We start from the raw sequence: 17185 nt of genomic DNA on the forward strand, positions 1-17185 counted from the left end.
ATTCCAAACCTTAAAGTTAAGGGTCAGAAATCGAGATGATCGGGTGGCTTATACTGCCTTAGCTAATACGTACAAATGAGGCTTTTAAGCTTAGTGAAGAGGGCGGGCCTCACCAAAGCGCACCAGCCCGAACTTTTGCAGGAATCTCTTTCACATAAAGCTGATAGCGCGGCCGGTGAAAGGTCACAGAGAGCTTTGGTAGAGATGGATTACCAGGCCGCGCAGGCACGTTTCGAGCAGGCATGCACGGAAATGACGGTACATGGTCGACAGCTCTGGTGATGTGCGGCTTTCAACTGATCGGTTTCAATGCAGCAACCGGCCACCCGCGAGGCGGGAACCAAGGTCATGCTCGAGTTCCGTAGCACCCCAAACGTCTTGCCTCTCTGCAAACATATTTTCGGTAAAAGTCTGCATGTCTTGCAAAAACCTTCACGAAGATCGTTCTGAAAGTCCTTATTGCTGCACGTGAATAGAAACAACCCAACGGGACGATGTCCGGTTCCACGTTGTCACTGCTATTAAGGAGGTTGCGGCTCGCGAGTATGCACTGCATCCAAAAGTCGAAATACACGGCCTACGCGATTGGCTCCTTGAATATGTAGTCGGGAAGTACGACCTGTGAGTCACCTTATCATCTCCGAACTTTCGTAATGAGGGCAGTGCGCCGGACAGACGATCGATTATGCTATCGTTGTAGGCTACCCCCATATGTCCGCAATTCCACCCTTTCGACTGTAGCGGTCATCGTCAAGCGCGGCTGGTTGGAAGAATCAAGGCCAGATAAGGAGACGTTTTTTGGTCGAATTCTGGCCCTGCTCAACGGTGAAATAACCCACGTAAGAGAGGAATCTTTTGGGAATTTAGTGAAGCGGCCACATCGTAATCATACCCTGCCTTTTCGTCAAGCGTCAAACTGGCGTCGCGTTGTTATCCTATATGCTGGACGAATTCTCATCTGATCGCTCAAGTGCCGTTGGTCTTCCATATGATTTTCACATTAAAAGCCGTAGGTCTTTTGAGGTACGAATGAGAAATGATGCGTTCTTTAAACTTCAAATGTGGCTTACCAATACTTTCTTTGTCGCACATTAGGAAGGAGAACTACGACATATCTTTCAGATATTAGTCCAAATTATTCAGCATACGTTGCAAGTTGGACCACAGATTGACAATCCTCCCGAGTTTGATTTCTTTACTATGAGCGTCGCGGCTACTGAAAAGATCCTTGGCTGGGACTTTGTCAAACCTTGTGAGTTTCAGTGGTAGTTTGGTCATGACCGTAGAACGACGGTGCTGACACTTCCACCTAGGCGATAATGCGCTCCAAGGACGATTTGAACGGAGGCAACATGTCCGCGATTATCTGATTACTGCCAATTTCCCCCTTAGCTGGCGAGAATTCATCGTACGACCTGATATCATAGACATGTTTTTCCAGGTGGGTAACATGGGACCTATCTAGTGGGCCTTTTGTCTAACATATAAACATATATGGTGTGAAGCTCCATCATACGATGCAAGAGCATGATCGTCTATCCGATCACACACGACAGTGCCTGATTCATCTGGCGGGACTGCATGGCTCAGTATTTTGTTCCGCCAATGCAAATGGTGTTTTAGTTGAGGATCAGAATGGACAACGTGGATACGTGGCGCATTTCCTGAAATCTTTTCTGAAGCTACTCACAAGGTACAAGCATTGCAGATGTTGCGTTTTTATTTAAAATGGGGCTATTTATTGACATCAATTCAGGTTTTTATCCACAACAACCTTCGACCCAGATAGTGGCTATGGTCCGGAGTTGGTTGGAATAACATCCATGGCAAAGCGGGTCCTACAAAACTTTCCATTAACTATAACTGGAGCTGTCCCGGAATTTCTACCGTTTCTGAACGAACTGGGAAAACTGACTGTAACATGTTCACGTAATACGGTGGGGGATTCGGAAGAGTATTGTACTGAGGCCGCCGATGAACTTTTGGATCTTTGGGCAGGGCTAAGTAAGGAGCGCACACAGGTCATTGATTTTGAAAGTTCCACTCATTTTCATGCACTTCGCTAGTTCGGCAGATTGAGGATTACATGCATGAGCAAGCTGCACTGAGAACTACGGGAGCCGCTCCTGGGTTAACGTTTGACTTGGCCACCCTGATGACCTTTTTGACAAGTGTTGCGTATCATGTTTTCGACACGTATGTGGATTCACGTCTGGAGCTTGCGAAACTGTCTGTGGAAGATGAGGTGGACAACATGAAGGATGAGGTATAAAGATTAATATCGTTACCTCAAAGAGTGGTTGATGATAATGCGAGTTGTGCGTAGTATCTGTACGAAGATCAGCTCTTGGCTGTGGCTATCATAGGTCGTGTGGAGCCTGGAAAATCGATAGCCAAGTTGCAGCAGTTGATTGCGGATCGAATGGCCAGATTACACGAAGCATTTGCCGGAAACCAGGAACAAGGTGAGTTATAATACAATCATTTGAGTGGCAGATTCAGAGTTAACCAGATCTCGCTCCGCGCAGCAAGTCAGATTCCTATTCTACTTGAGCATATTCACTGGCTGTCGTTGCTCTCAGGCCACTTATTGGCTGACTCGGGCCGAGGCGAGAAACCTGAGATACCTCGAACTTTGAAAGGGTTATCGGTGAGCAGACATCGTATTTATTCGTCTTCCTAATTGATATTTGACAAACGTGTAGTTGCATTCACGAGTAGACGCTGACCCCGTTGTCACACTGGCCATGACACTTTTCAAAGTTTTCAAACTTGTGTCGGTGGAGCCAGATAGCCCGCAGGTGTGAAGAGCAGGGGATACTTTGCCGCACAGGTCGCTGAAGGCTAACACTTCTTCAGTTCGCTCTGTGCAGTCCTTTGGTTAGCGAGACGCTCCTGTGGTTTGTCGAGCGTTGGACCGAGACGTACCTCTTTCTCGACTGCAGGGAGGCGGCTTCCCCGTCCTTGGTCAGAGCTTTCGGTAGACAAGAAGGTGGACAACACGTACTTGACTTCATCCTTACGATGGTGCAAAAGAACTTTGTTCTATGGCATGGGGAGACGGACGTGTTGTTACAGGTTCGTATTAGGGCCAGTGGCCTTTGGTGATAAAGGTGGGATAGTAAGACGCGTCGCCCTTTACAGGTAGTCAATTTGCTTAATGCTTTCTCGCGGAACACGGAGGTTCGCAACGCCTTGCTTGTGTCTGGTATTGCAACATTGTAGTTTGTAAGGATGATTCCCGATATGCTGACGCCATGATCCAAATGCAGAAACATTCCAAGGCATGATATCCTTCTTCTTGGATAACCTTAGTCGACTACCCGCAGATGTGCACAGGTGACTTATATCTGTTACTTCCACCGGTATTTGCAAATGGGCTAATAACAGCTTATGCTCTGTAGTCCTTTAATAGAAAACATTGCAACAATCGCAACCCATGCCACGAGCGCTGATGTCAGATCACATTACTTTAGCGGCCTCAGTAATGCGATCGAAAAGCGGCTACTAGGCATCCTGAATCATCCCCAATTTCTGCAGATCTATCAGCTTCCGGAGAGCATCGAGTCGGTCATGAGCACAATGGAGATGTACGGTGGACTGGCCCTAGCTGCTGACGAATCAAATACGAAGGAAATTTTTGCCACCATCTCAAAGTACTTTGATGCCTTTATTAAATTATTGGAAGTGTATCGGAATGTCACGGAAGTGGAAAAGTATATCCTGTTAGTTTTTGCGAACTTGATTCGATGTCAGGTATGGGCGCAACATATGTGCATGTCGAATAGGAATCTGACTCATTCAATATGTATGTTGATGCAGTCCTTCGAAGAACTGACTCCAGCGGACTGCCAGAAACTGTACACTGCTGTTCTCGAATTATTGAAAACGTACGCGAAAAACGAAGTTGGTAAGTTTCAGCTGTTGAGAGTTTAACATCACTTGCTGCTACTGAACAGTGGTCGCAGGCAAAACACGTGTGCTGCAGGCCGAACGGGAGGAGGAACTATATGAAGATGTTTCATGTATACTAGAGCTGTTGGCCCAACTTATGGCATCGCAGTACGAAGGCCTTGGTATGACACGGTCTCTTTGTTTCCATGCGTCGCCGTGTTGACTCATGTTTCGTTTGGTAGCTTGGAGCGACATTTTAGTCAAACGCAAAAACAAAGCTACCGTGGATGTGGCAGACGTCATTTTCTATGGTGTCAATGTTGTAATACCGCTGATCACTGATCAGATGTTGCAGGTGCGTAGGGAAAATGGAGTTTTAAATTCCTAACTTAACTCATTGTGGTTGCAGTTCCCTGAACTCTGCAAGGACTACATATCCTTGGTAAGCAACCTGGTGCGGTACTTCCCAGACAAGCTGTCGAGCCTTCCTTCGGAACTTCTTTCCAGTTTGGTAAGATCTCTGGAGTTTGGTATGCACAATGCTATCTCGGAAGTAGCCAGGAGCGCGTTTGAAGCAGTGACAGCGCTGGCGCTTTTCGGATGGGACGAACAAGCCAGCAGCGGTGCGGTTCCCGTAATGAGTTCATTTCGTCCCTTGCAACTTTGATTGATTCTTTTGTCGAATTAGGAATGTCACTCGAGTTTTTGCATCCATATTTGGATGGATTGCTGCAGCAGACACTAGAGATGTTTTTGTTTCGCGATTTTGATTCGGGACTGATGGAATCCGCTGGAGAAGCACTCTTTGCATTGGCTTTGTCCCGAGGAGTATGTTTCTTTTCTTCTTTGCGCTTAATGGTTAGGCAGCAACCATGTATTCAACATCCATCCCCAACAGGATCATTACAATACCCTTACACAGCATCTTATCAGCCAGCAGTCGCAACCTCATTTCGCAAGAAGGCTCAGCGACGCCCTGCAAACTCTAAACACGGCAATTGCAGAAACGGCGCAAACTCCTGGTGCAGCGGAACGACTGAGGATAGCACGAGTTGAGGGATTCATTGGTGGACCCAGTGCAGCGTGGTTTTCTAGATATAGGGAGCGATTGGAAGCATTTCTCATGGACGTTCGGGGGTTTTTGAGGGTGAAATGAATGTAAATTCAAAGTCTTTTAGGCAATTTGGTAGCTAATATGTATACGATAGGGTTTTTGTTCGTCTATAGTAGATCTGAAATTAATGGCAGTATTTGGAAGTGAAGCATCGAAAAGCTAGTAAGGCATTGTAGTATCTTGCTCATTCTGCTTCCCAGACTTTGAAGCAATGGTTCAGGCAAGGACGAATGAAATCAGAGGCACAGAAAGAATAATGTATGAGATGTTATAATGGAGGACTACCCGTATAACGTCTACCACTTCCGGCTTAGGGTTAGGATAACGACCAGCCAACTCCCAGTACCAGCAAAGAAAGAGGATCTTGCAGTATCACTCCGTCTGTGCAGCTTCCTGAATCACTGCATTCGTGTCCGGAGGGCTTTCAAGTGGGATCGCCCCAACCTTTTCAAACGGAATCAATCCACCCGTCTTCTTTGTATTGACGGGCGGCGTGGCAGCAGCCCAATCCCCATACTCCCGTCGAACCTCCTCCATAACGCGTTGATCATACTCTCTAATCTCTCTCATTTTGCGAACGTGAACTCCGTACCAAAAATAGTACCTGCATATTATTGGGAAACCATTTGTTGGGAATAGGAGAAGAAAAAGCAATCTGAAGGCTACCAACCCAATCCCGAAACCCAGCGCAGTGCTTCCAATAAGATCGCGTATGATGCGCTTTCTGAAGCGGGCAGTTATGGGAGCTATAGCTGAGGCCGCATATGCCATGAGGAATGCCTTGGTCTGGAACCCTTTGAGTATTTCCTAGTCCTTATGTGCGTAACTCTTGATGCGAGCCGTTGAAGCTTTTGGTCCGGTAACCCCATGTACTTCACTGATATTACGTAGCAGGATAATCACGCAGGCACATGATTCCTCCAAGCCCAGGGCTGCTTTCAATGCAGGCTTGCTTCCTGCACGAGACTGGTACTCTGTAGATTTGGGGGCATGTATGGATTATAACCATAAGTTAAGCGTAACACACGCTTTGGGATATCCTGGCGGATAGTTACCCAAGACTGCCTTTTGTTTAGATCAATGGCCAAATAGAAGAGAAGGCATTGGCAGCCATCCCAATTACCACGTGGGCCATAGACCATTCGCAACGGGGATTTGGTATCATATTAGAATAGAATTCAATGCCATGTAGAAAAGAATATGGAAAGGATAAAAGAAATTGGAAAGATGTATTTTGAAGTATGATCCTCCATCCTCCTGAGCAATGCGTTTGGGTCCGCGGAGACCCACAATCTTGTGTGATGCGGATTTAGGGATAGCAGTATTTGAGACCCTATTTTATCATAGTCTCCCATGCCATGTTTATATCTCGGCTGCATCTGATCCAAAATTATCCTCGGCAGCCAGATGTAACGTAGTAATAACAGTGTCTAATACGCAGTTCCCTGTTATTAGACATTGGACCGGACCAACCTCCCCAAAATCGTCACCGCCCACCACCATATCTATTATGCCCATCGACGACCCAAACTGCCAGTTTTACACGGACAGCAACGGCACCTCTGTTATATCGTACACTGGCTTACTGTCGAAATGGGACAAGCCAGAGTCCCCGTGCACAGGAATCAATCTGCTCAGTGTAAACCTGTTCTTCTGTGTGCTCGCCATTTGTATACAACTAGGGACTGCTACGTTCGTCTATCTTATCCTTCTTCGCCATCGCAAAACAAAGCACAACATTCTTATTTTTATGGCACCTGCGGCATTAATTCCTGGATCCATACTTGACACCATATCGGCATCAACTTACTTTCAATTCTTTGGATATCCGGATGGGACTCAATTACCCAAGATCTTCTTTTTTACGGCATGCACATTGTTGGCATGTGTTGAAGGAATTCGACTCGATTTTTTAATCATGATCATCGGGCAGGGGAAAGTGAAGAAGGAATGGGGAAAATGGTTTATGTGGTTCACGATGGGAGTTGGAACAATACTGGGGGTTCTCACTATCGCGTTGTTCATATCATCGGCAAAGGGAGAGTCAGCTAGTGCGAGCTGGAGCTGGTAAGCTCTGGATGATCGTTATGTTGCTGATGATCATACAATTGATATCATTCTTTGCTCAACCAGGCCTTACACTCTGTGGTTCATGTACGTCGGCGCCTTGGATATTTCCATCAGTATAGCGATTCTGCATCTCGCATATCGGCAGACTGCTCTCCTTGCAGCCTTCGCGAACGGCAAACTGAACATTGCCCAAGTCGGCGCTCTGGCAGGACGATTTAAACGTCTTGCGTTTCTCCAGTTAGTCATGATTTTGTGCACGGCGTTACTCTTCAATGTACGGGTTGGATATTCGTTTGGCCTCTTTGCGACTGTCGGAGTATCATCACAGATGTCGACAGTAGTATACTCCGTGCATCTGCTGCAAAAGATACAACATCTGAAAAATGCGAACATGAAGGGAGAGGAGGATAGTAGCTCCGCTCGAAAGAGCCATGGAACTGACCGTACCGGAAGTCATGCAACTGAGCGTACGACGGTGCCGTAGAAGTGCAGTTATATTTGAACGTAATAGAGTCTACTGATAGGCCTTGTTCCAAGGCGGCAAGTAGTAGAGTGCTTTATCGCGCTTATCTACACACATCCACTTAAAAATGGTGATCCTCGTTCACTATCGGCCTGTTTCGCTCTTAACTGGTACAGATGTAAACATACTACCAAATTTTGCCATAGTTCCTTCATGCTGGGCAATTGGGTAAACCAGATTTGTCATGCGAACCGGCAAACCGGTTGAGTTCAAGAAAAGTACACCTATTGCAGTAGATAGGTTGATTTCACGAAAAGTACATATATTGCAGTATGTAGTCCATAAAATGCTATGAGACGCAGGAGCACAGTATTTTCGAAGCTACCTGATCTTTCACTCTATGGACCAGTTGAATTCTATGCTGACCTCAGAGTTTCGAGGCGTTGGGATTGACTGCACCCGTCAAGCGTCCACCCGCAGCAATGTCAGCGACCCGATGGGCGCAAGGTTGAAATAGTTTTGCAGCTTGTCGGGCATTGGCGGAACTGGCTTGCTTCCGCTTGATCCGTGCGGCAATCCCCTGAGCAATAACCGCAAGCTAAAAAGAAAAACATGAGCTACAGCTGTTGTTTATTTTTGCCAAACAGCCTGGAACCCACTCGGAAGAACGCAAAAGCAACGCAAAAGTCCCATTTCGGAATTGGGTACTGTCTCCCTGTCAATCTGCAGTACTCTTGGACGAGTTCCTCAGCCTCTGGTATGTCCAATGGTCGTTTCATTTCCATCACAGCCATTCCTTCAGGGAATACTCCGGGAGTATAAAACGGTAACAACAAGTTTGCTAGATCACTCAAAGGATGTCCGATGGTTGACAACTCCCAATCAAGCAGACCAATTACAGTAGATTGAGTGGGATGAAACACCACATTGTCCAGCTTGAAATCACCATGGCAGATAGTGACTTCGTCAGCCACCATGTTTTTCTTGAACCATTCAATGGAGGATGAGAGTTTGTAAAGAGGTCCCACAGCTTCCCCCGCCTCGTCAGTGACGGAAGCTTGAGCGTTAGAGACTTGCAGAAGGCGGCGAATCTGACGCTCGTAGAAGCCTCCCGCTTTGCCGTAGTTCTCCAACCCAATCTCCCTGAATGGGGCCTTGTGAAGACGAGCTAGAGTGTCGATGATGGAAAAGTAACTTGAGCGGAAAACAGAGTCAGCTCGCGCACACACGTGATGAGGGAACCAAAGAAGGACTCACTAAGCCCTCCTGTCCTGCTTCGGCACCGTTGACAACAAATTGTCCGAGAATATCCTTCCCTCCAGAAACTCCATAACGTAGAATGGCGTTCCAAGTATTTCCTTGTCTTCGCACAATACATAGACTTTCGGAACCGGGACATTTGTACGCGTGCCCAGAGCGTGAAGAACTTTGTATTCTCGTTCCACGGCGTGGGCAGTTTGAGAAATGAGCGTTCCCGGAGGCTTCTTACGAAGCACATAACGAGTCGAGCTATGTGATGGTCAAATTGAGAACCACATGATATTCCGGCTGCCAACCCAATAGGACGTACTTTGCGTCTTTGAGGAAATACGTGGGGTTACTTTGTCCAAGTTGGAATTGACGAACTTCAAGCGGTGCTCGGAATCCTTCCGGCATATGTTTTTGGAGATAAGCGGTCAACTTGCCAACATCGATTTGCATGCTAAAAGCCCACAGAATGGTAAGTTGAAAACATGATGGTGGAGTGGAAAATTAGACTCCACTACACGCCACTTACCCTTCTCTGACAGCACTCGTGCCTTGCCCATGCTCGTTTCCTGGCTGGTTGAACATTCTAACAACCTTTTCTTTAAATTCATCAACTGGGATGAGGTGTGGTCGACGGGGAAACTCGTTGGGATGGAGAGTTGACCTTGTCACGTGTGGCGATGCTGGGGTAATCAAATAACCGGAGTATGATGACTGTGCAACGCGGAGGGCGCAGCCGAGATCGGCAAGAGTTTAAGCAACTTGCAGTAGACGGACGATATTGATGTCCTTGAAGGGTCACGAAGATGCTGCGTTTCGCCCTCGTCGGCTATTGCAAACTGCTCTCAAACCTGATCGGCAGGCTGTCCAAGTTGGGGCAACGTTTTTTATTAACATCATATAAGTTACATAAGTGTGAGTTATAGGTTATATAATGATTCAAGTAATAGATAATCAATAATGGATTCGTAGTAGCAAGCAGCAGGTAATAGGTAGTCAGGAATAGGTAATCAGGCGGTATGTCTTCCTCCTTATTGTCTTTGGACGTTTGAAGCGAGACCCACCATAAATCTACTTGGCGTTGGCCAAGAAAAATTCGATTCCTTGAGTAAAGGCAGGGCCACGAATACTGTCGACCTCTGTAGCAAGAGAAGACTGATGAGCCTTTTGCACAAGCTATTGCGTATCGTGTTGACACATACCATTGAAAATTTCATGGCGAGATGTAGGCCATTTCACCAAGTTGCAGTTTGGAGCAGGCTGCACAGCCAACGCGCTAATACCTAGGAATCCCTGGCTTCCTTGGCAGAAAGTGTTCTGTCCTTCTGGTTCGACGTACTTGTGGAAAAAGTTAGCAACATAAATCACAGTATTAGCTTCGATCTGGTGAACTTACAGCATCCATGCCGGCCTGATAAAGTAGAATTGGAGTCTTGGCTTTCCTGGCATTTTGAACCGTTTTGGCAACTGCAGACATTGATTCCGTCATCCAACGGGCATCAATTCCAGCGATTTCTGCAAGTAATAAAGCAGTGGTAAGACACAATATTTGGATAAGCTGGCCATAAAATTACGTACGGGCTTCAGGAAAGTTGGCATATGATTGCGTATTCAGGTTAAATCTAACACGACTGCTGGTGGTGTTGGCCGCGACAAAAGCATCGTCAGACCAAACATACGCGGTGGTTGCGGTCTGCCCAGGGAGTAGTGTACAGGGGCCTTGAAGGAGGCTAATGGTTCCTGCCAGGCCAAAGGCGACAAGGTTGGAGTAGGGATCGGTATTTATTTGGAGCATCGGTGCTGTCAAAAGTGCAGCTTTGAAGGTGTTGGGGTATTGCTCCAAATACATTGCGCCGATTCCACCGCCCATGCTGTGACCCCAAAGGAATAAGTTTTTAGGAGAGGTAGCGGCGACCACAGAGATCAGGGTCTGCATATCATCGACATAGTTCTGGAATTGATCAACGTCGGAAATGGTTTCTGGCTGGCAGCCAAGACGAGGTTTGGAGAAACCTTGGCCACGGTGGTCCCAGGTAAAAACATTGAAACCCTATTTCAATGGCCAACATTAAGGGACTACAAGAGCGGAAACTTAAATAGGAAGAAAAAAACTCACATTCTGGTTAAAGTCGTAGATCAACTCGCGGAATTTGATGAACGACTCCGTGTGGCCATTCACCAGGACGATGGTGTTGACAGATCCTCCTGGAGCAGCAAAGTACCTCCACGGGATATTGATACCAGCGGCTCCAACAATAGTACCGTTCTGAGAACTGACGAAATTGTTGTACATAGCCCCAGTGTAGAGACTAGGGAGCTGGTTCTCGGTGGTGAACTTGACCATAGCCGCAGCCGACTGCATGCTGAGAGCGAGCACTGCGGACGTCGCGAGGAGGAGTGTCGCTTTCATGATGGTTGCAGCTATGTAGGGCAACGTCACAATCTATAAGTCTATGTTTATTGTGGTAGGAATGCTGGGCCAAGAGACAAGACATTCTATCAGCAGCTTTTTATCTTGCATTTCTCAACCGCTGGCGTGGATTTCCTGTACTTTTATTTACATTGCAAGAAGTTCTAACTTTAGACGAGCCGGCAATGTCTTCAAAATAATAACTTGCGATAGCACTTTCGCAAGCAGCCGTCTTGCTGTCAACATTGAAGATTGTTATGGAAAAGAGTTGTAAATATCTAAAAATAGACGTAAAGCCTTGTGGTTAAGCTTAAGTTAGGCCAAATGTTGGCTCGGATCAGGGATGAATATCAGCCAGCGACTGTCAACATGGTTCATTCAGGAATCTTCGACAGGTCCAAATAGTCGCCGCAACTTTCCAAGTAATCCAAAATATTAGACTAGGAGGCAAATATTGTCCAAAATCGCTAAGCCCTACCATGCGTATCTTCCAAGTTTTTGCAATCCGTGGAGTTTGTCAATGGTGAAATCAAACATCCCATACCGCTGCCAAACAGATTGCATCAGGATGCCAGCACACACCAGCGGCGTCATGCTGAGCGATCACTGATGGTCTCATAGCATGGTGGCTTTCCCTAAATGCCTGGTTACATGATGGTCGATTTCATTCAGTCGTCAACAATATCGAATTGGGTTGTTTACGGGTATTCCAGGTGATTTGATGATTCAGGATATTTTCTTACAGTTGGGTTAGGTGTTCCGCTGGTTCAATAAATGAATATTCAAAGGACTTGTTTAAGGATCATCAAGAACACACACATGCCTGTGTTCAAAAAACCCATAGTTTGAAGGTTGGGCGGACAAGGTTGACATTCAAATATTCCGGGATAAATACGAAGTGCAGCTTTAGGTTTGTATTGTGATCAAAGCATTGCAGGCGCTAATCCCATATTCAAAATCACTGAATAGAATAGAGAGTTATAGCTGCTGGTATTTGAAGCGGGCCCTGGTCCAGGTTTCCTCTACACCAAATGGCATTTCGAAATCGATTTTTTTTATGCGCTCTACTGCTGCTTGTCACCCTGGTGCAGGCTCAAGCACACTATCTTCGAAGAAGCTCACCAGGACGTCTGTTACGACGGGATGTTCTTGGAAACGAGACTGATGAAACGTCGATGAACTGCACTGATCCTGATCCTGCTGTCTGCGAAAACCATCATCAAGAGGAAGATGTAGAGGATTGGGACTTCTGGGGTTTCTATTCGTTATTACTTTTTCGAGCCCAAACTATCAATGTAGCTGCCGCATGTGTCCTGCTGGCCATTTTCATTGGATATTTGATTCCTTTCAAGGGTAAACATCCTTTTTCTCCGTTACACTCTGTGTTGTTTCATTGCTAATGATAATCCCATGCCTACAGGTCGTAAGTTGGGCCCTATACCCGAACTCCTCTTTACATGCACTATATTCGATGTGATGAACAGCGTATCAGTGCTTGGTGTTAGTTCCCATCTTGGATCTTGGATGGTAGTTCGTTTTTGAGCTGACTGGTCGCTCCCCCAGATTAGCAAACTTGATGGGACTGAAGCTCCCAGTGTCTGCCAAGTTTTGATGGTTTTCCAGATTTGGTCTGTTCTCTCATCTACCTTTTCGGTTGGCTGCATCTCGTATATTTTACACCGCGTCATGCTCCGGCAAAGTGCGCCTGGCCTGTCGTGGAAACACCGTCTCTGTTTCAATCTCGGCTCAATCTTTGCTGGATTGATCATCGCTCTTGTCCCTCTCGGTGGTAATATGTATGAAAATAACGGGTGCGTAGTCGATGAACCTGATATCATTGGACTAGTGACCCAACACTCTTGCTCATAGGGGATGCTGGTTTGCGGGCACCGATTTCAAGAAACAGATCAGATGGGAGGTCTTGACATACTGGGCGTGGATTTTGGGAACAGTAGTCTACTCTGCTATTGTTATCTTCCTCGTCATCCTCGATTTGTACCAGAATGTTCGCCAGTTGACCGAGAAACGTGTAGCGTCATCTCAGAAATCTGCGAAATCCGGAAAATCCGACAAGTGTGAAACAGAAGACAACGAGTTCAGAGAGGCCCAGAGGGCCGTTGCAAATGCACAGAAGGTACGCTGCGTAAAGCTCCCTATATCCCAAAACCTATCCTAACCCTACTCAACGGGATCTCTCGCATCGCCGATATGATCTTGCAGCTTAACGGAATTCGAAAGCACTGGAAATTAATCTCCATTGGAATTCGCATCAGCCTTCTTCCACTTATTCTCCTGTTCACCCAAATTCCGAACGCGGCGGTCGAGATGTACTATTTCACACATGAGACGGACACGGAAAATAATACATTTTACGCACTGGCAGAATGGAATGGTAGACGTACAATTGATATTTGCTTTACTAGGTGCTGTTTTAACTGTTTCCTTGTATGCTCGATTCTCAGCGGTAACTCAGGTCCAGGGACTATTGAACTGTCTGGCTTTCTTGTTCTTCGATAATAATCTGAAGAAACAAAGGAATTGGGTGCAGCGCGTTATATTCGGATGGCGACCCGCTACATATGACGGTGGCTCGTCAAGCGGACCTCTTAAAGCTCGACCTGTCAAGCAAAGTCTGTCGGTGGCGCCTCGCATCAGCGAGCGACCGAAGGCGACGAGCATAGACGACGTATAGGTGACATGAATTTCGACCCCGTTGAAACGTAGGCAAGTTGCTTTCGGCAGCTACAACATTTCATACCTGACAATCCCCTGTAATGTACTGCACGGGAGCCTACAATGTGGTGGAGGACATCGTTTATTTTAGTGCTTTCGATACAGAATACATTTCATTTTTGACGATCCCCTGTAATGTACTACACCGGACGCCTACACAATATGGAGAAGGACATCGTCTATTTTAGTGGCGTCTCCGCAATGAATTCCCACTTTTCCGGGCTTCCTGTCGTGCTCCAAATTTGGATGCTCTTGACATCTACTATCTGACCAACCACATTAAACTCTTTCTTCACTTCCTCTGCAATCTCTCGCTTTAGTTCTTTGTCAAGATCACCGTAGATAAGTGATAAGTGCGGCCAAAATAGCGGTTGGTCTTCTTTTTCAAAGACTTTCCGAGCAGTCGTGTTTAGCTCTATCAGAGGATCAGAAGGATGTGGGACAGCCATGACACACTGATAGTACAGATCTTTAGTTGCTATATCGGACTGTGTCGAGAGTCAGTTGACTGTCTCCAACGACAGCGGTGAATTTTGGGTACGCACAAGAGTCACATTGAAGTTAGCTCCAGCGTCTGCAACCTTGCGTGTCAATGCTATTACATCCTCTTTTGATGTATTTATTCCACCTAGGAGAGTAATATGGGGATTCCACTGACACAGTTATCCCGATAAGGCACCAATTCTCCACTTGCTCACAGTGGGTTGGGCACCACTAACCTTTGGTGTGTCCAATCTGTCCGAAAAGGTATCGATCACCTTCTTGAGGTAACTTTGAACTGTGGGTTCACTCGGGCAGAGCCACAAAGAATACACGACGTCGACCATTGCGCAACGACGATGCTGGTAGATGCCAAAGAGCCCTCCATGTGTGGTGAACCGACGCACTGGAGCCGGTTCTGGATCACTGGAACCAGTCCATTTCACGACATGGAAGCAGTTCCCTGCACATGGGTCTAATGCCAGCAGCGAGGGTAGCCAGAATGGCAAATGCAAACAGCGAAAAGACATCGTCGACAGCGCTGCACGCAAATGGAGGACCGATGACCTCGACAACAGCAGCCACTGTCACAAGTTCATCTACTACTAATCCCGATGCTGATTGGTCGCTCCATCCGTCTGGGAAATATTACATTAGCAAGTCAAGTCCATGGTGCTACAGTGAGGCTTCTGGGTACTTTTACTTTGATTCAAGCGGTAGGATAATAAAGCAAGATGAAGAATCCAAGCGTGAGGGAGAAACAGACACTGGGAAGGCTGCAAACGACGCGAGGGTCGAGCCAGTTGAACAGCCACAGTCTGGACCCAACAGCCGGGACGAAAAGTTCAGGAGTTCAAAGGGAAAGCTTTCAATACTGAAGTTGGAAGAAGGGGAAATTGGAGAGGATGCGGAGACTGACAAAGTGGCGAAGGCCATGGTCCGAAGTGGCTACATACCGATGGAAGACCGTCGGCACTACTACCACCCAGACACAGGCTACGTGTACGACACCTTAACCTCGTCGTATTCATTCTGGGACGAAGCGACCAAATCGTATGTACCTGTGCAAGACAACGGCCAGGCCGCTCCGCAGAGCAATGCCATGATGAAACTGGTTGTTATACAGTCGAAGCTCTTGGAGCCAGGTTCAATTATACTGGTGGATGCAACGGGGCTAACAGTTGGGAGAGACAAAGCCTTTGAGCGACGTTTAGTCCTTAATGAAATCTCGGTTAGCCGGTTTCATTGCACAATTTATGTCAACCGGATAGTTGAGCCATTGGAGCCTATTCCAAATCGGCAGGCTGTCGAAGAACAGGAACCGGACACTGATGCAACCGTGGAAAAAGCGAATGAGCGAGAACAGATTGACTTTAGCAGTGCTCTAGAACGTGCTAAAGCGATTGCTGCTAGACTGACGGCAGACCTAAAATCACGCGGTAGGACGGGTCTGTCGACATAAGGAAGTCCGGCACAAGTGGAAATTGACTGTTGGTATTGACTTGCTAGACACAACCCCAATTCGGTCAACGTCTCCAACCCATGGAACCAAGCGTGTTTTTTCAGACGTGGAGGACTATCGGTCCTCATCACCCGCGGATAGTTTCCGCAGCAACACAAAGAGAAGCAGAGCGGGACCGCGACCACCTGAAAAGCGATTCATGGACTGCTTTTTTGTAACGGATGGAGGATCAACTCATGGGACATTCATAAACGGTGAGAGGTTGAGTCAACCAAAGGTAAGGTTTGGATAATGACACGAATATAACATCTTCTCTGAATATATTTTGGGACTTCAGATGAGCAGCCAACCTCATAGATTACAACATGGCGATACGCTTGTAATCGGCTCAACGACTATGAAAGTGCACATACACGCTTCCTGGGGATGCGACGAATGCCGAGTGACATCCACAAATGTGATCAGTACCGAGCCAAAGTCAACACCGCCAAAGTCCGCAGACAATAACACGCCGCAGACTACCAAAGGGGAAAAGACAAAAAAGGGCTCTCTTGAAGTATCTCGACGCGAAGAACTCCGACGTCTAAAGCGTGAGGCACTAGGCGAAGACGCCGTTACAAAACCACGCGGCAAAAGGACGCAATACGTTGACCGTGCTGCCATGCGTCGAAAAATGCATGGTGTGGACGCAAGTGTCATGGAGTTCCGGCAGGAGACTCAGGAGGAATCCAGTACCCATAGCTTTACGCCTTCTGTTCCAACGCCTACACACGCGACGCCTATTACAGCTGCCGACCCTACCAACATTGGGAGCCGGATGCTGCAGAAGATGGGCTGGACCGAAGGGCAAGGCTTGGGTGCTAGCGGGGGTGGAAGGGTAGATCCTGTGGCTGTTTCCATGCGGATGGGAAGACAAGGGTTGGGAATGGGGACACCTGAGGAGGATAACATTGGCGGAATGAGTGGAAGAAAGGAGACGTTGTATGAAGCGACGATGAGAAGGGCTAGAGAAAGATTCAATGAGATAAATAATGATTGATGTTACATAGCGTGGTCCCATCAGTCGGAAGAGCGCCGTTAATGTGCGCATCCAGCTCATTCATGTTCTTATAGATCACCTCCCAAAGTGATTCTTACTGATGACAACGGTCACCCAAAGTTGTGGTATCTAAAAAGCGTGCATTCTGGCATCTTAACTCGACGTTCCTTTCAACCGGCATCACCAATTCTGATTCTGATTATCATAAATGGCCCACTCGAAGCTCTCATGCAATGCCTAGATTCAACTGAGTAACCCTTCCCAGGGTCTTA

The 17185-nt window shown here is 47.0% G+C and overlaps 8 protein-coding genes across 9 annotated transcripts; 4 read left to right on the forward strand and 4 right to left on the reverse strand.

Moving 5' to 3' along the window:
* Positions 1-75: 75 nt before the first annotated feature.
* SPPG_04999 (uncharacterized protein) lies at positions 76-5169 on the forward strand (the record flags this gene model as incomplete). The annotated part of the gene is made up of 23 exons (XM_016753238.1): positions 76-258; positions 316-403; positions 477-621; positions 701-839; positions 910-1023; positions 1096-1252; positions 1314-1441; positions 1506-1693; positions 1757-2004; positions 2067-2266; positions 2327-2465; positions 2529-2650; positions 2706-2801; positions 2860-3078; positions 3145-3208; positions 3273-3339; positions 3405-3756; positions 3823-3910; positions 3969-4076; positions 4137-4249; positions 4304-4517; positions 4583-4722; positions 4793-5169. The coding sequence occupies 23 exons, from the start codon at positions 76-78 to the stop codon at positions 5048-5050; spliced, it is 3570 nt and encodes a 1189-aa protein (XP_016607652.1). The 3' UTR covers positions 5051-5169.
* An 85-nt stretch (positions 5170-5254) lies between these two features.
* SPPG_05000 (uncharacterized protein) lies at positions 5255-5868 on the reverse strand. Its single transcript, XM_016753239.1, has 2 exons — positions 5679-5868; positions 5255-5612 (listed from the first exon to the last, which is right to left on the reverse strand). The coding sequence occupies exons 1-2, from the start codon at positions 5777-5779 to the stop codon at positions 5381-5383; spliced, it is 333 nt and encodes a 110-aa protein (XP_016607653.1). The 5' UTR covers positions 5780-5868; the 3' UTR covers positions 5255-5380.
* A 606-nt stretch (positions 5869-6474) lies between these two features.
* SPPG_05001 (uncharacterized protein) lies at positions 6475-7717 on the forward strand. Its single transcript, XM_016753240.1, has 2 exons — positions 6475-7075; positions 7142-7717. Exons 1-2 carry the CDS (start codon positions 6519-6521, stop codon positions 7560-7562), a joined length of 978 nt encoding a protein of 325 aa, XP_016607654.1. The 5' UTR covers positions 6475-6518; the 3' UTR covers positions 7563-7717.
* Positions 7718-7826: 109 nt separating this feature from the next.
* On the reverse strand, positions 7827-9408 carry SPPG_05002 (uncharacterized protein). The gene is made up of 5 exons (XM_016753241.1): positions 9319-9408; positions 9112-9243; positions 8799-9050; positions 8201-8735; positions 7827-8139 (listed from the first exon to the last, which is right to left on the reverse strand). Exons 1-5 carry the CDS (start codon positions 9372-9374, stop codon positions 7969-7971), a joined length of 1146 nt encoding a protein of 381 aa, XP_016607655.1. The 5' UTR covers positions 9375-9408; the 3' UTR covers positions 7827-7968.
* Positions 9409-9661: 253 nt separating this feature from the next.
* SPPG_05003 (uncharacterized protein) lies at positions 9662-11308 on the reverse strand. Its single transcript, XM_016753242.1, has 5 exons — positions 10906-11308; positions 10368-10839; positions 10186-10304; positions 9992-10127; positions 9662-9928 (listed from the first exon to the last, which is right to left on the reverse strand). The coding sequence occupies exons 1-5, from the start codon at positions 11197-11199 to the stop codon at positions 9861-9863; spliced, it is 1089 nt and encodes a 362-aa protein (XP_016607656.1). The 5' UTR covers positions 11200-11308; the 3' UTR covers positions 9662-9860.
* Positions 11309-11856: 548 nt separating this feature from the next.
* SPPG_05004 lies at positions 11857-14081 on the forward strand. 2 transcript variants are annotated; one of them, XM_016753244.1, is made up of 8 exons: positions 11857-11912; positions 12000-12109; positions 12169-12552; positions 12620-12699; positions 12763-13010; positions 13069-13333; positions 13420-13591; positions 13662-14081. In XM_016753244.1, the coding sequence occupies exons 3-8, from the start codon at positions 12231-12233 to the stop codon at positions 13889-13891; spliced, it is 1317 nt and encodes a 438-aa protein (XP_016607658.1). In that variant the 5' UTR covers positions 11857-11912; positions 12000-12109; positions 12169-12230; the 3' UTR covers positions 13892-14081. The 2 variants fall into 2 exon arrangements, with proteins under 2 accessions (XP_016607658.1, XP_016607657.1); XM_016753243.1 differs by having other exon boundaries at positions 12174-12552.
* SPPG_05005 (uncharacterized protein) lies at positions 13916-14764 on the reverse strand. The gene is made up of 3 exons (XM_016753245.1): positions 14652-14764; positions 14478-14585; positions 13916-14420 (listed from the first exon to the last, which is right to left on the reverse strand). Exons 1-3 carry the CDS (start codon positions 14757-14759, stop codon positions 14112-14114), a joined length of 525 nt encoding a protein of 174 aa, XP_016607659.1. The 5' UTR covers positions 14760-14764; the 3' UTR covers positions 13916-14111.
* Positions 14765-14909: 145 nt separating this feature from the next.
* On the forward strand, positions 14910-16913 carry SPPG_05006 (uncharacterized protein; the record flags this gene model as incomplete). The annotated part of the gene is made up of 3 exons (XM_016753246.1): positions 14910-15851; positions 15922-16151; positions 16212-16913. Exons 1-3 carry the CDS (start codon positions 14915-14917, stop codon positions 16911-16913), a joined length of 1869 nt encoding a protein of 622 aa, XP_016607660.1. The 5' UTR covers positions 14910-14914.
* Between the last annotated feature and the right edge of the window lie 272 nt (positions 16914-17185).

The sequence above is a fragment of the Spizellomyces punctatus genome (genome assembly GCF_000182565.1).
Source record: "Spizellomyces punctatus DAOM BR117 chromosome Unknown supercont1.8, whole genome shotgun sequence".
Lineage (NCBI taxonomy): Eukaryota > Fungi > Chytridiomycota > Chytridiomycetes > Spizellomycetales > Spizellomycetaceae > Spizellomyces > Spizellomyces punctatus.

Coding starts and splice junctions, on each gene's coding strand:
- SPPG_05000 (XM_016753239.1), bottom strand. CDS start 5,779: ATGGCATATGCGGCCTCAGCTATAGCTCCCATAACTGCCCGCTTCAGA. Junction 5,613..5,678: donor GCGCTGGGTTTCGGGATTGG/GTTGGTAGCCTT, acceptor AATAATATGCAG/GTACTATTTTTGGTACGGAG.
- SPPG_05001 (XM_016753240.1), top strand. CDS start 6,519: ATGCCCATCGACGACCCAAACTGCCAGTTTTACACGGACAGCAACGGC. Junction 7,076..7,141: donor GCTAGTGCGAGCTGGAGCTG/GTAAGCTCTGGA, acceptor TTGCTCAACCAG/GCCTTACACTCTGTGGTTCA.
- SPPG_05002 (XM_016753241.1), bottom strand. CDS start 9,374: ATGTTCAACCAGCCAGGAAACGAGCATGGGCAAGGCACGAGTGCTGTC. Junction 9,051..9,111: donor TATTTCCTCAAAGACGCAAA/GTACGTCCTATT, acceptor ACCATCACATAG/CTCGACTCGTTATGTGCTTC. Junction 8,736..8,798: donor AAGCAGGACAGGAGGGCTTA/GTGAGTCCTTCT, acceptor TTTCCGCTCAAG/TTACTTTTCCATCATCGACA.
- SPPG_05003 (XM_016753242.1), bottom strand. CDS start 11,199: ATGAAAGCGACACTCCTCCTCGCGACGTCCGCAGTGCTCGCTCTCAGC. Junction 10,128..10,185: donor ATCAGGCCGGCATGGATGCT/GTAAGTTCACCA, acceptor TTTTTCCACAAG/TACGTCGAACCAGAAGGACA. Junction 9,929..9,991: donor TCGCCATGAAATTTTCAATG/GTATGTGTCAAC, acceptor CTCTTGCTACAG/AGGTCGACAGTATTCGTGGC.
- SPPG_05004 (XM_016753244.1), top strand. CDS start 12,231: ATGGCATTTCGAAATCGATTTTTTTTATGCGCTCTACTGCTGCTTGTC. Junction 13,011..13,068: donor AATATGTATGAAAATAACGG/GTGCGTAGTCGA, acceptor TCTTGCTCATAG/GGGATGCTGGTTTGCGGGCA. Junction 13,334..13,419: donor CCGTTGCAAATGCACAGAAG/GTACGCTGCGTA, acceptor ATGATCTTGCAG/CTTAACGGAATTCGAAAGCA.
- SPPG_05005 (XM_016753245.1), bottom strand. CDS start 14,759: ATGGTCGACGTCGTGTATTCTTTGTGGCTCTGCCCGAGTGAACCCACA. Junction 14,586..14,651: donor ACAGATTGGACACACCAAAG/GTTAGTGGTGCC, acceptor TAACTGTGTCAG/TGGAATCCCCATATTACTCT. Junction 14,421..14,477: donor CTAACTTCAATGTGACTCTT/GTGCGTACCCAA, acceptor CTCTCGACACAG/TCCGATATAGCAACTAAAGA.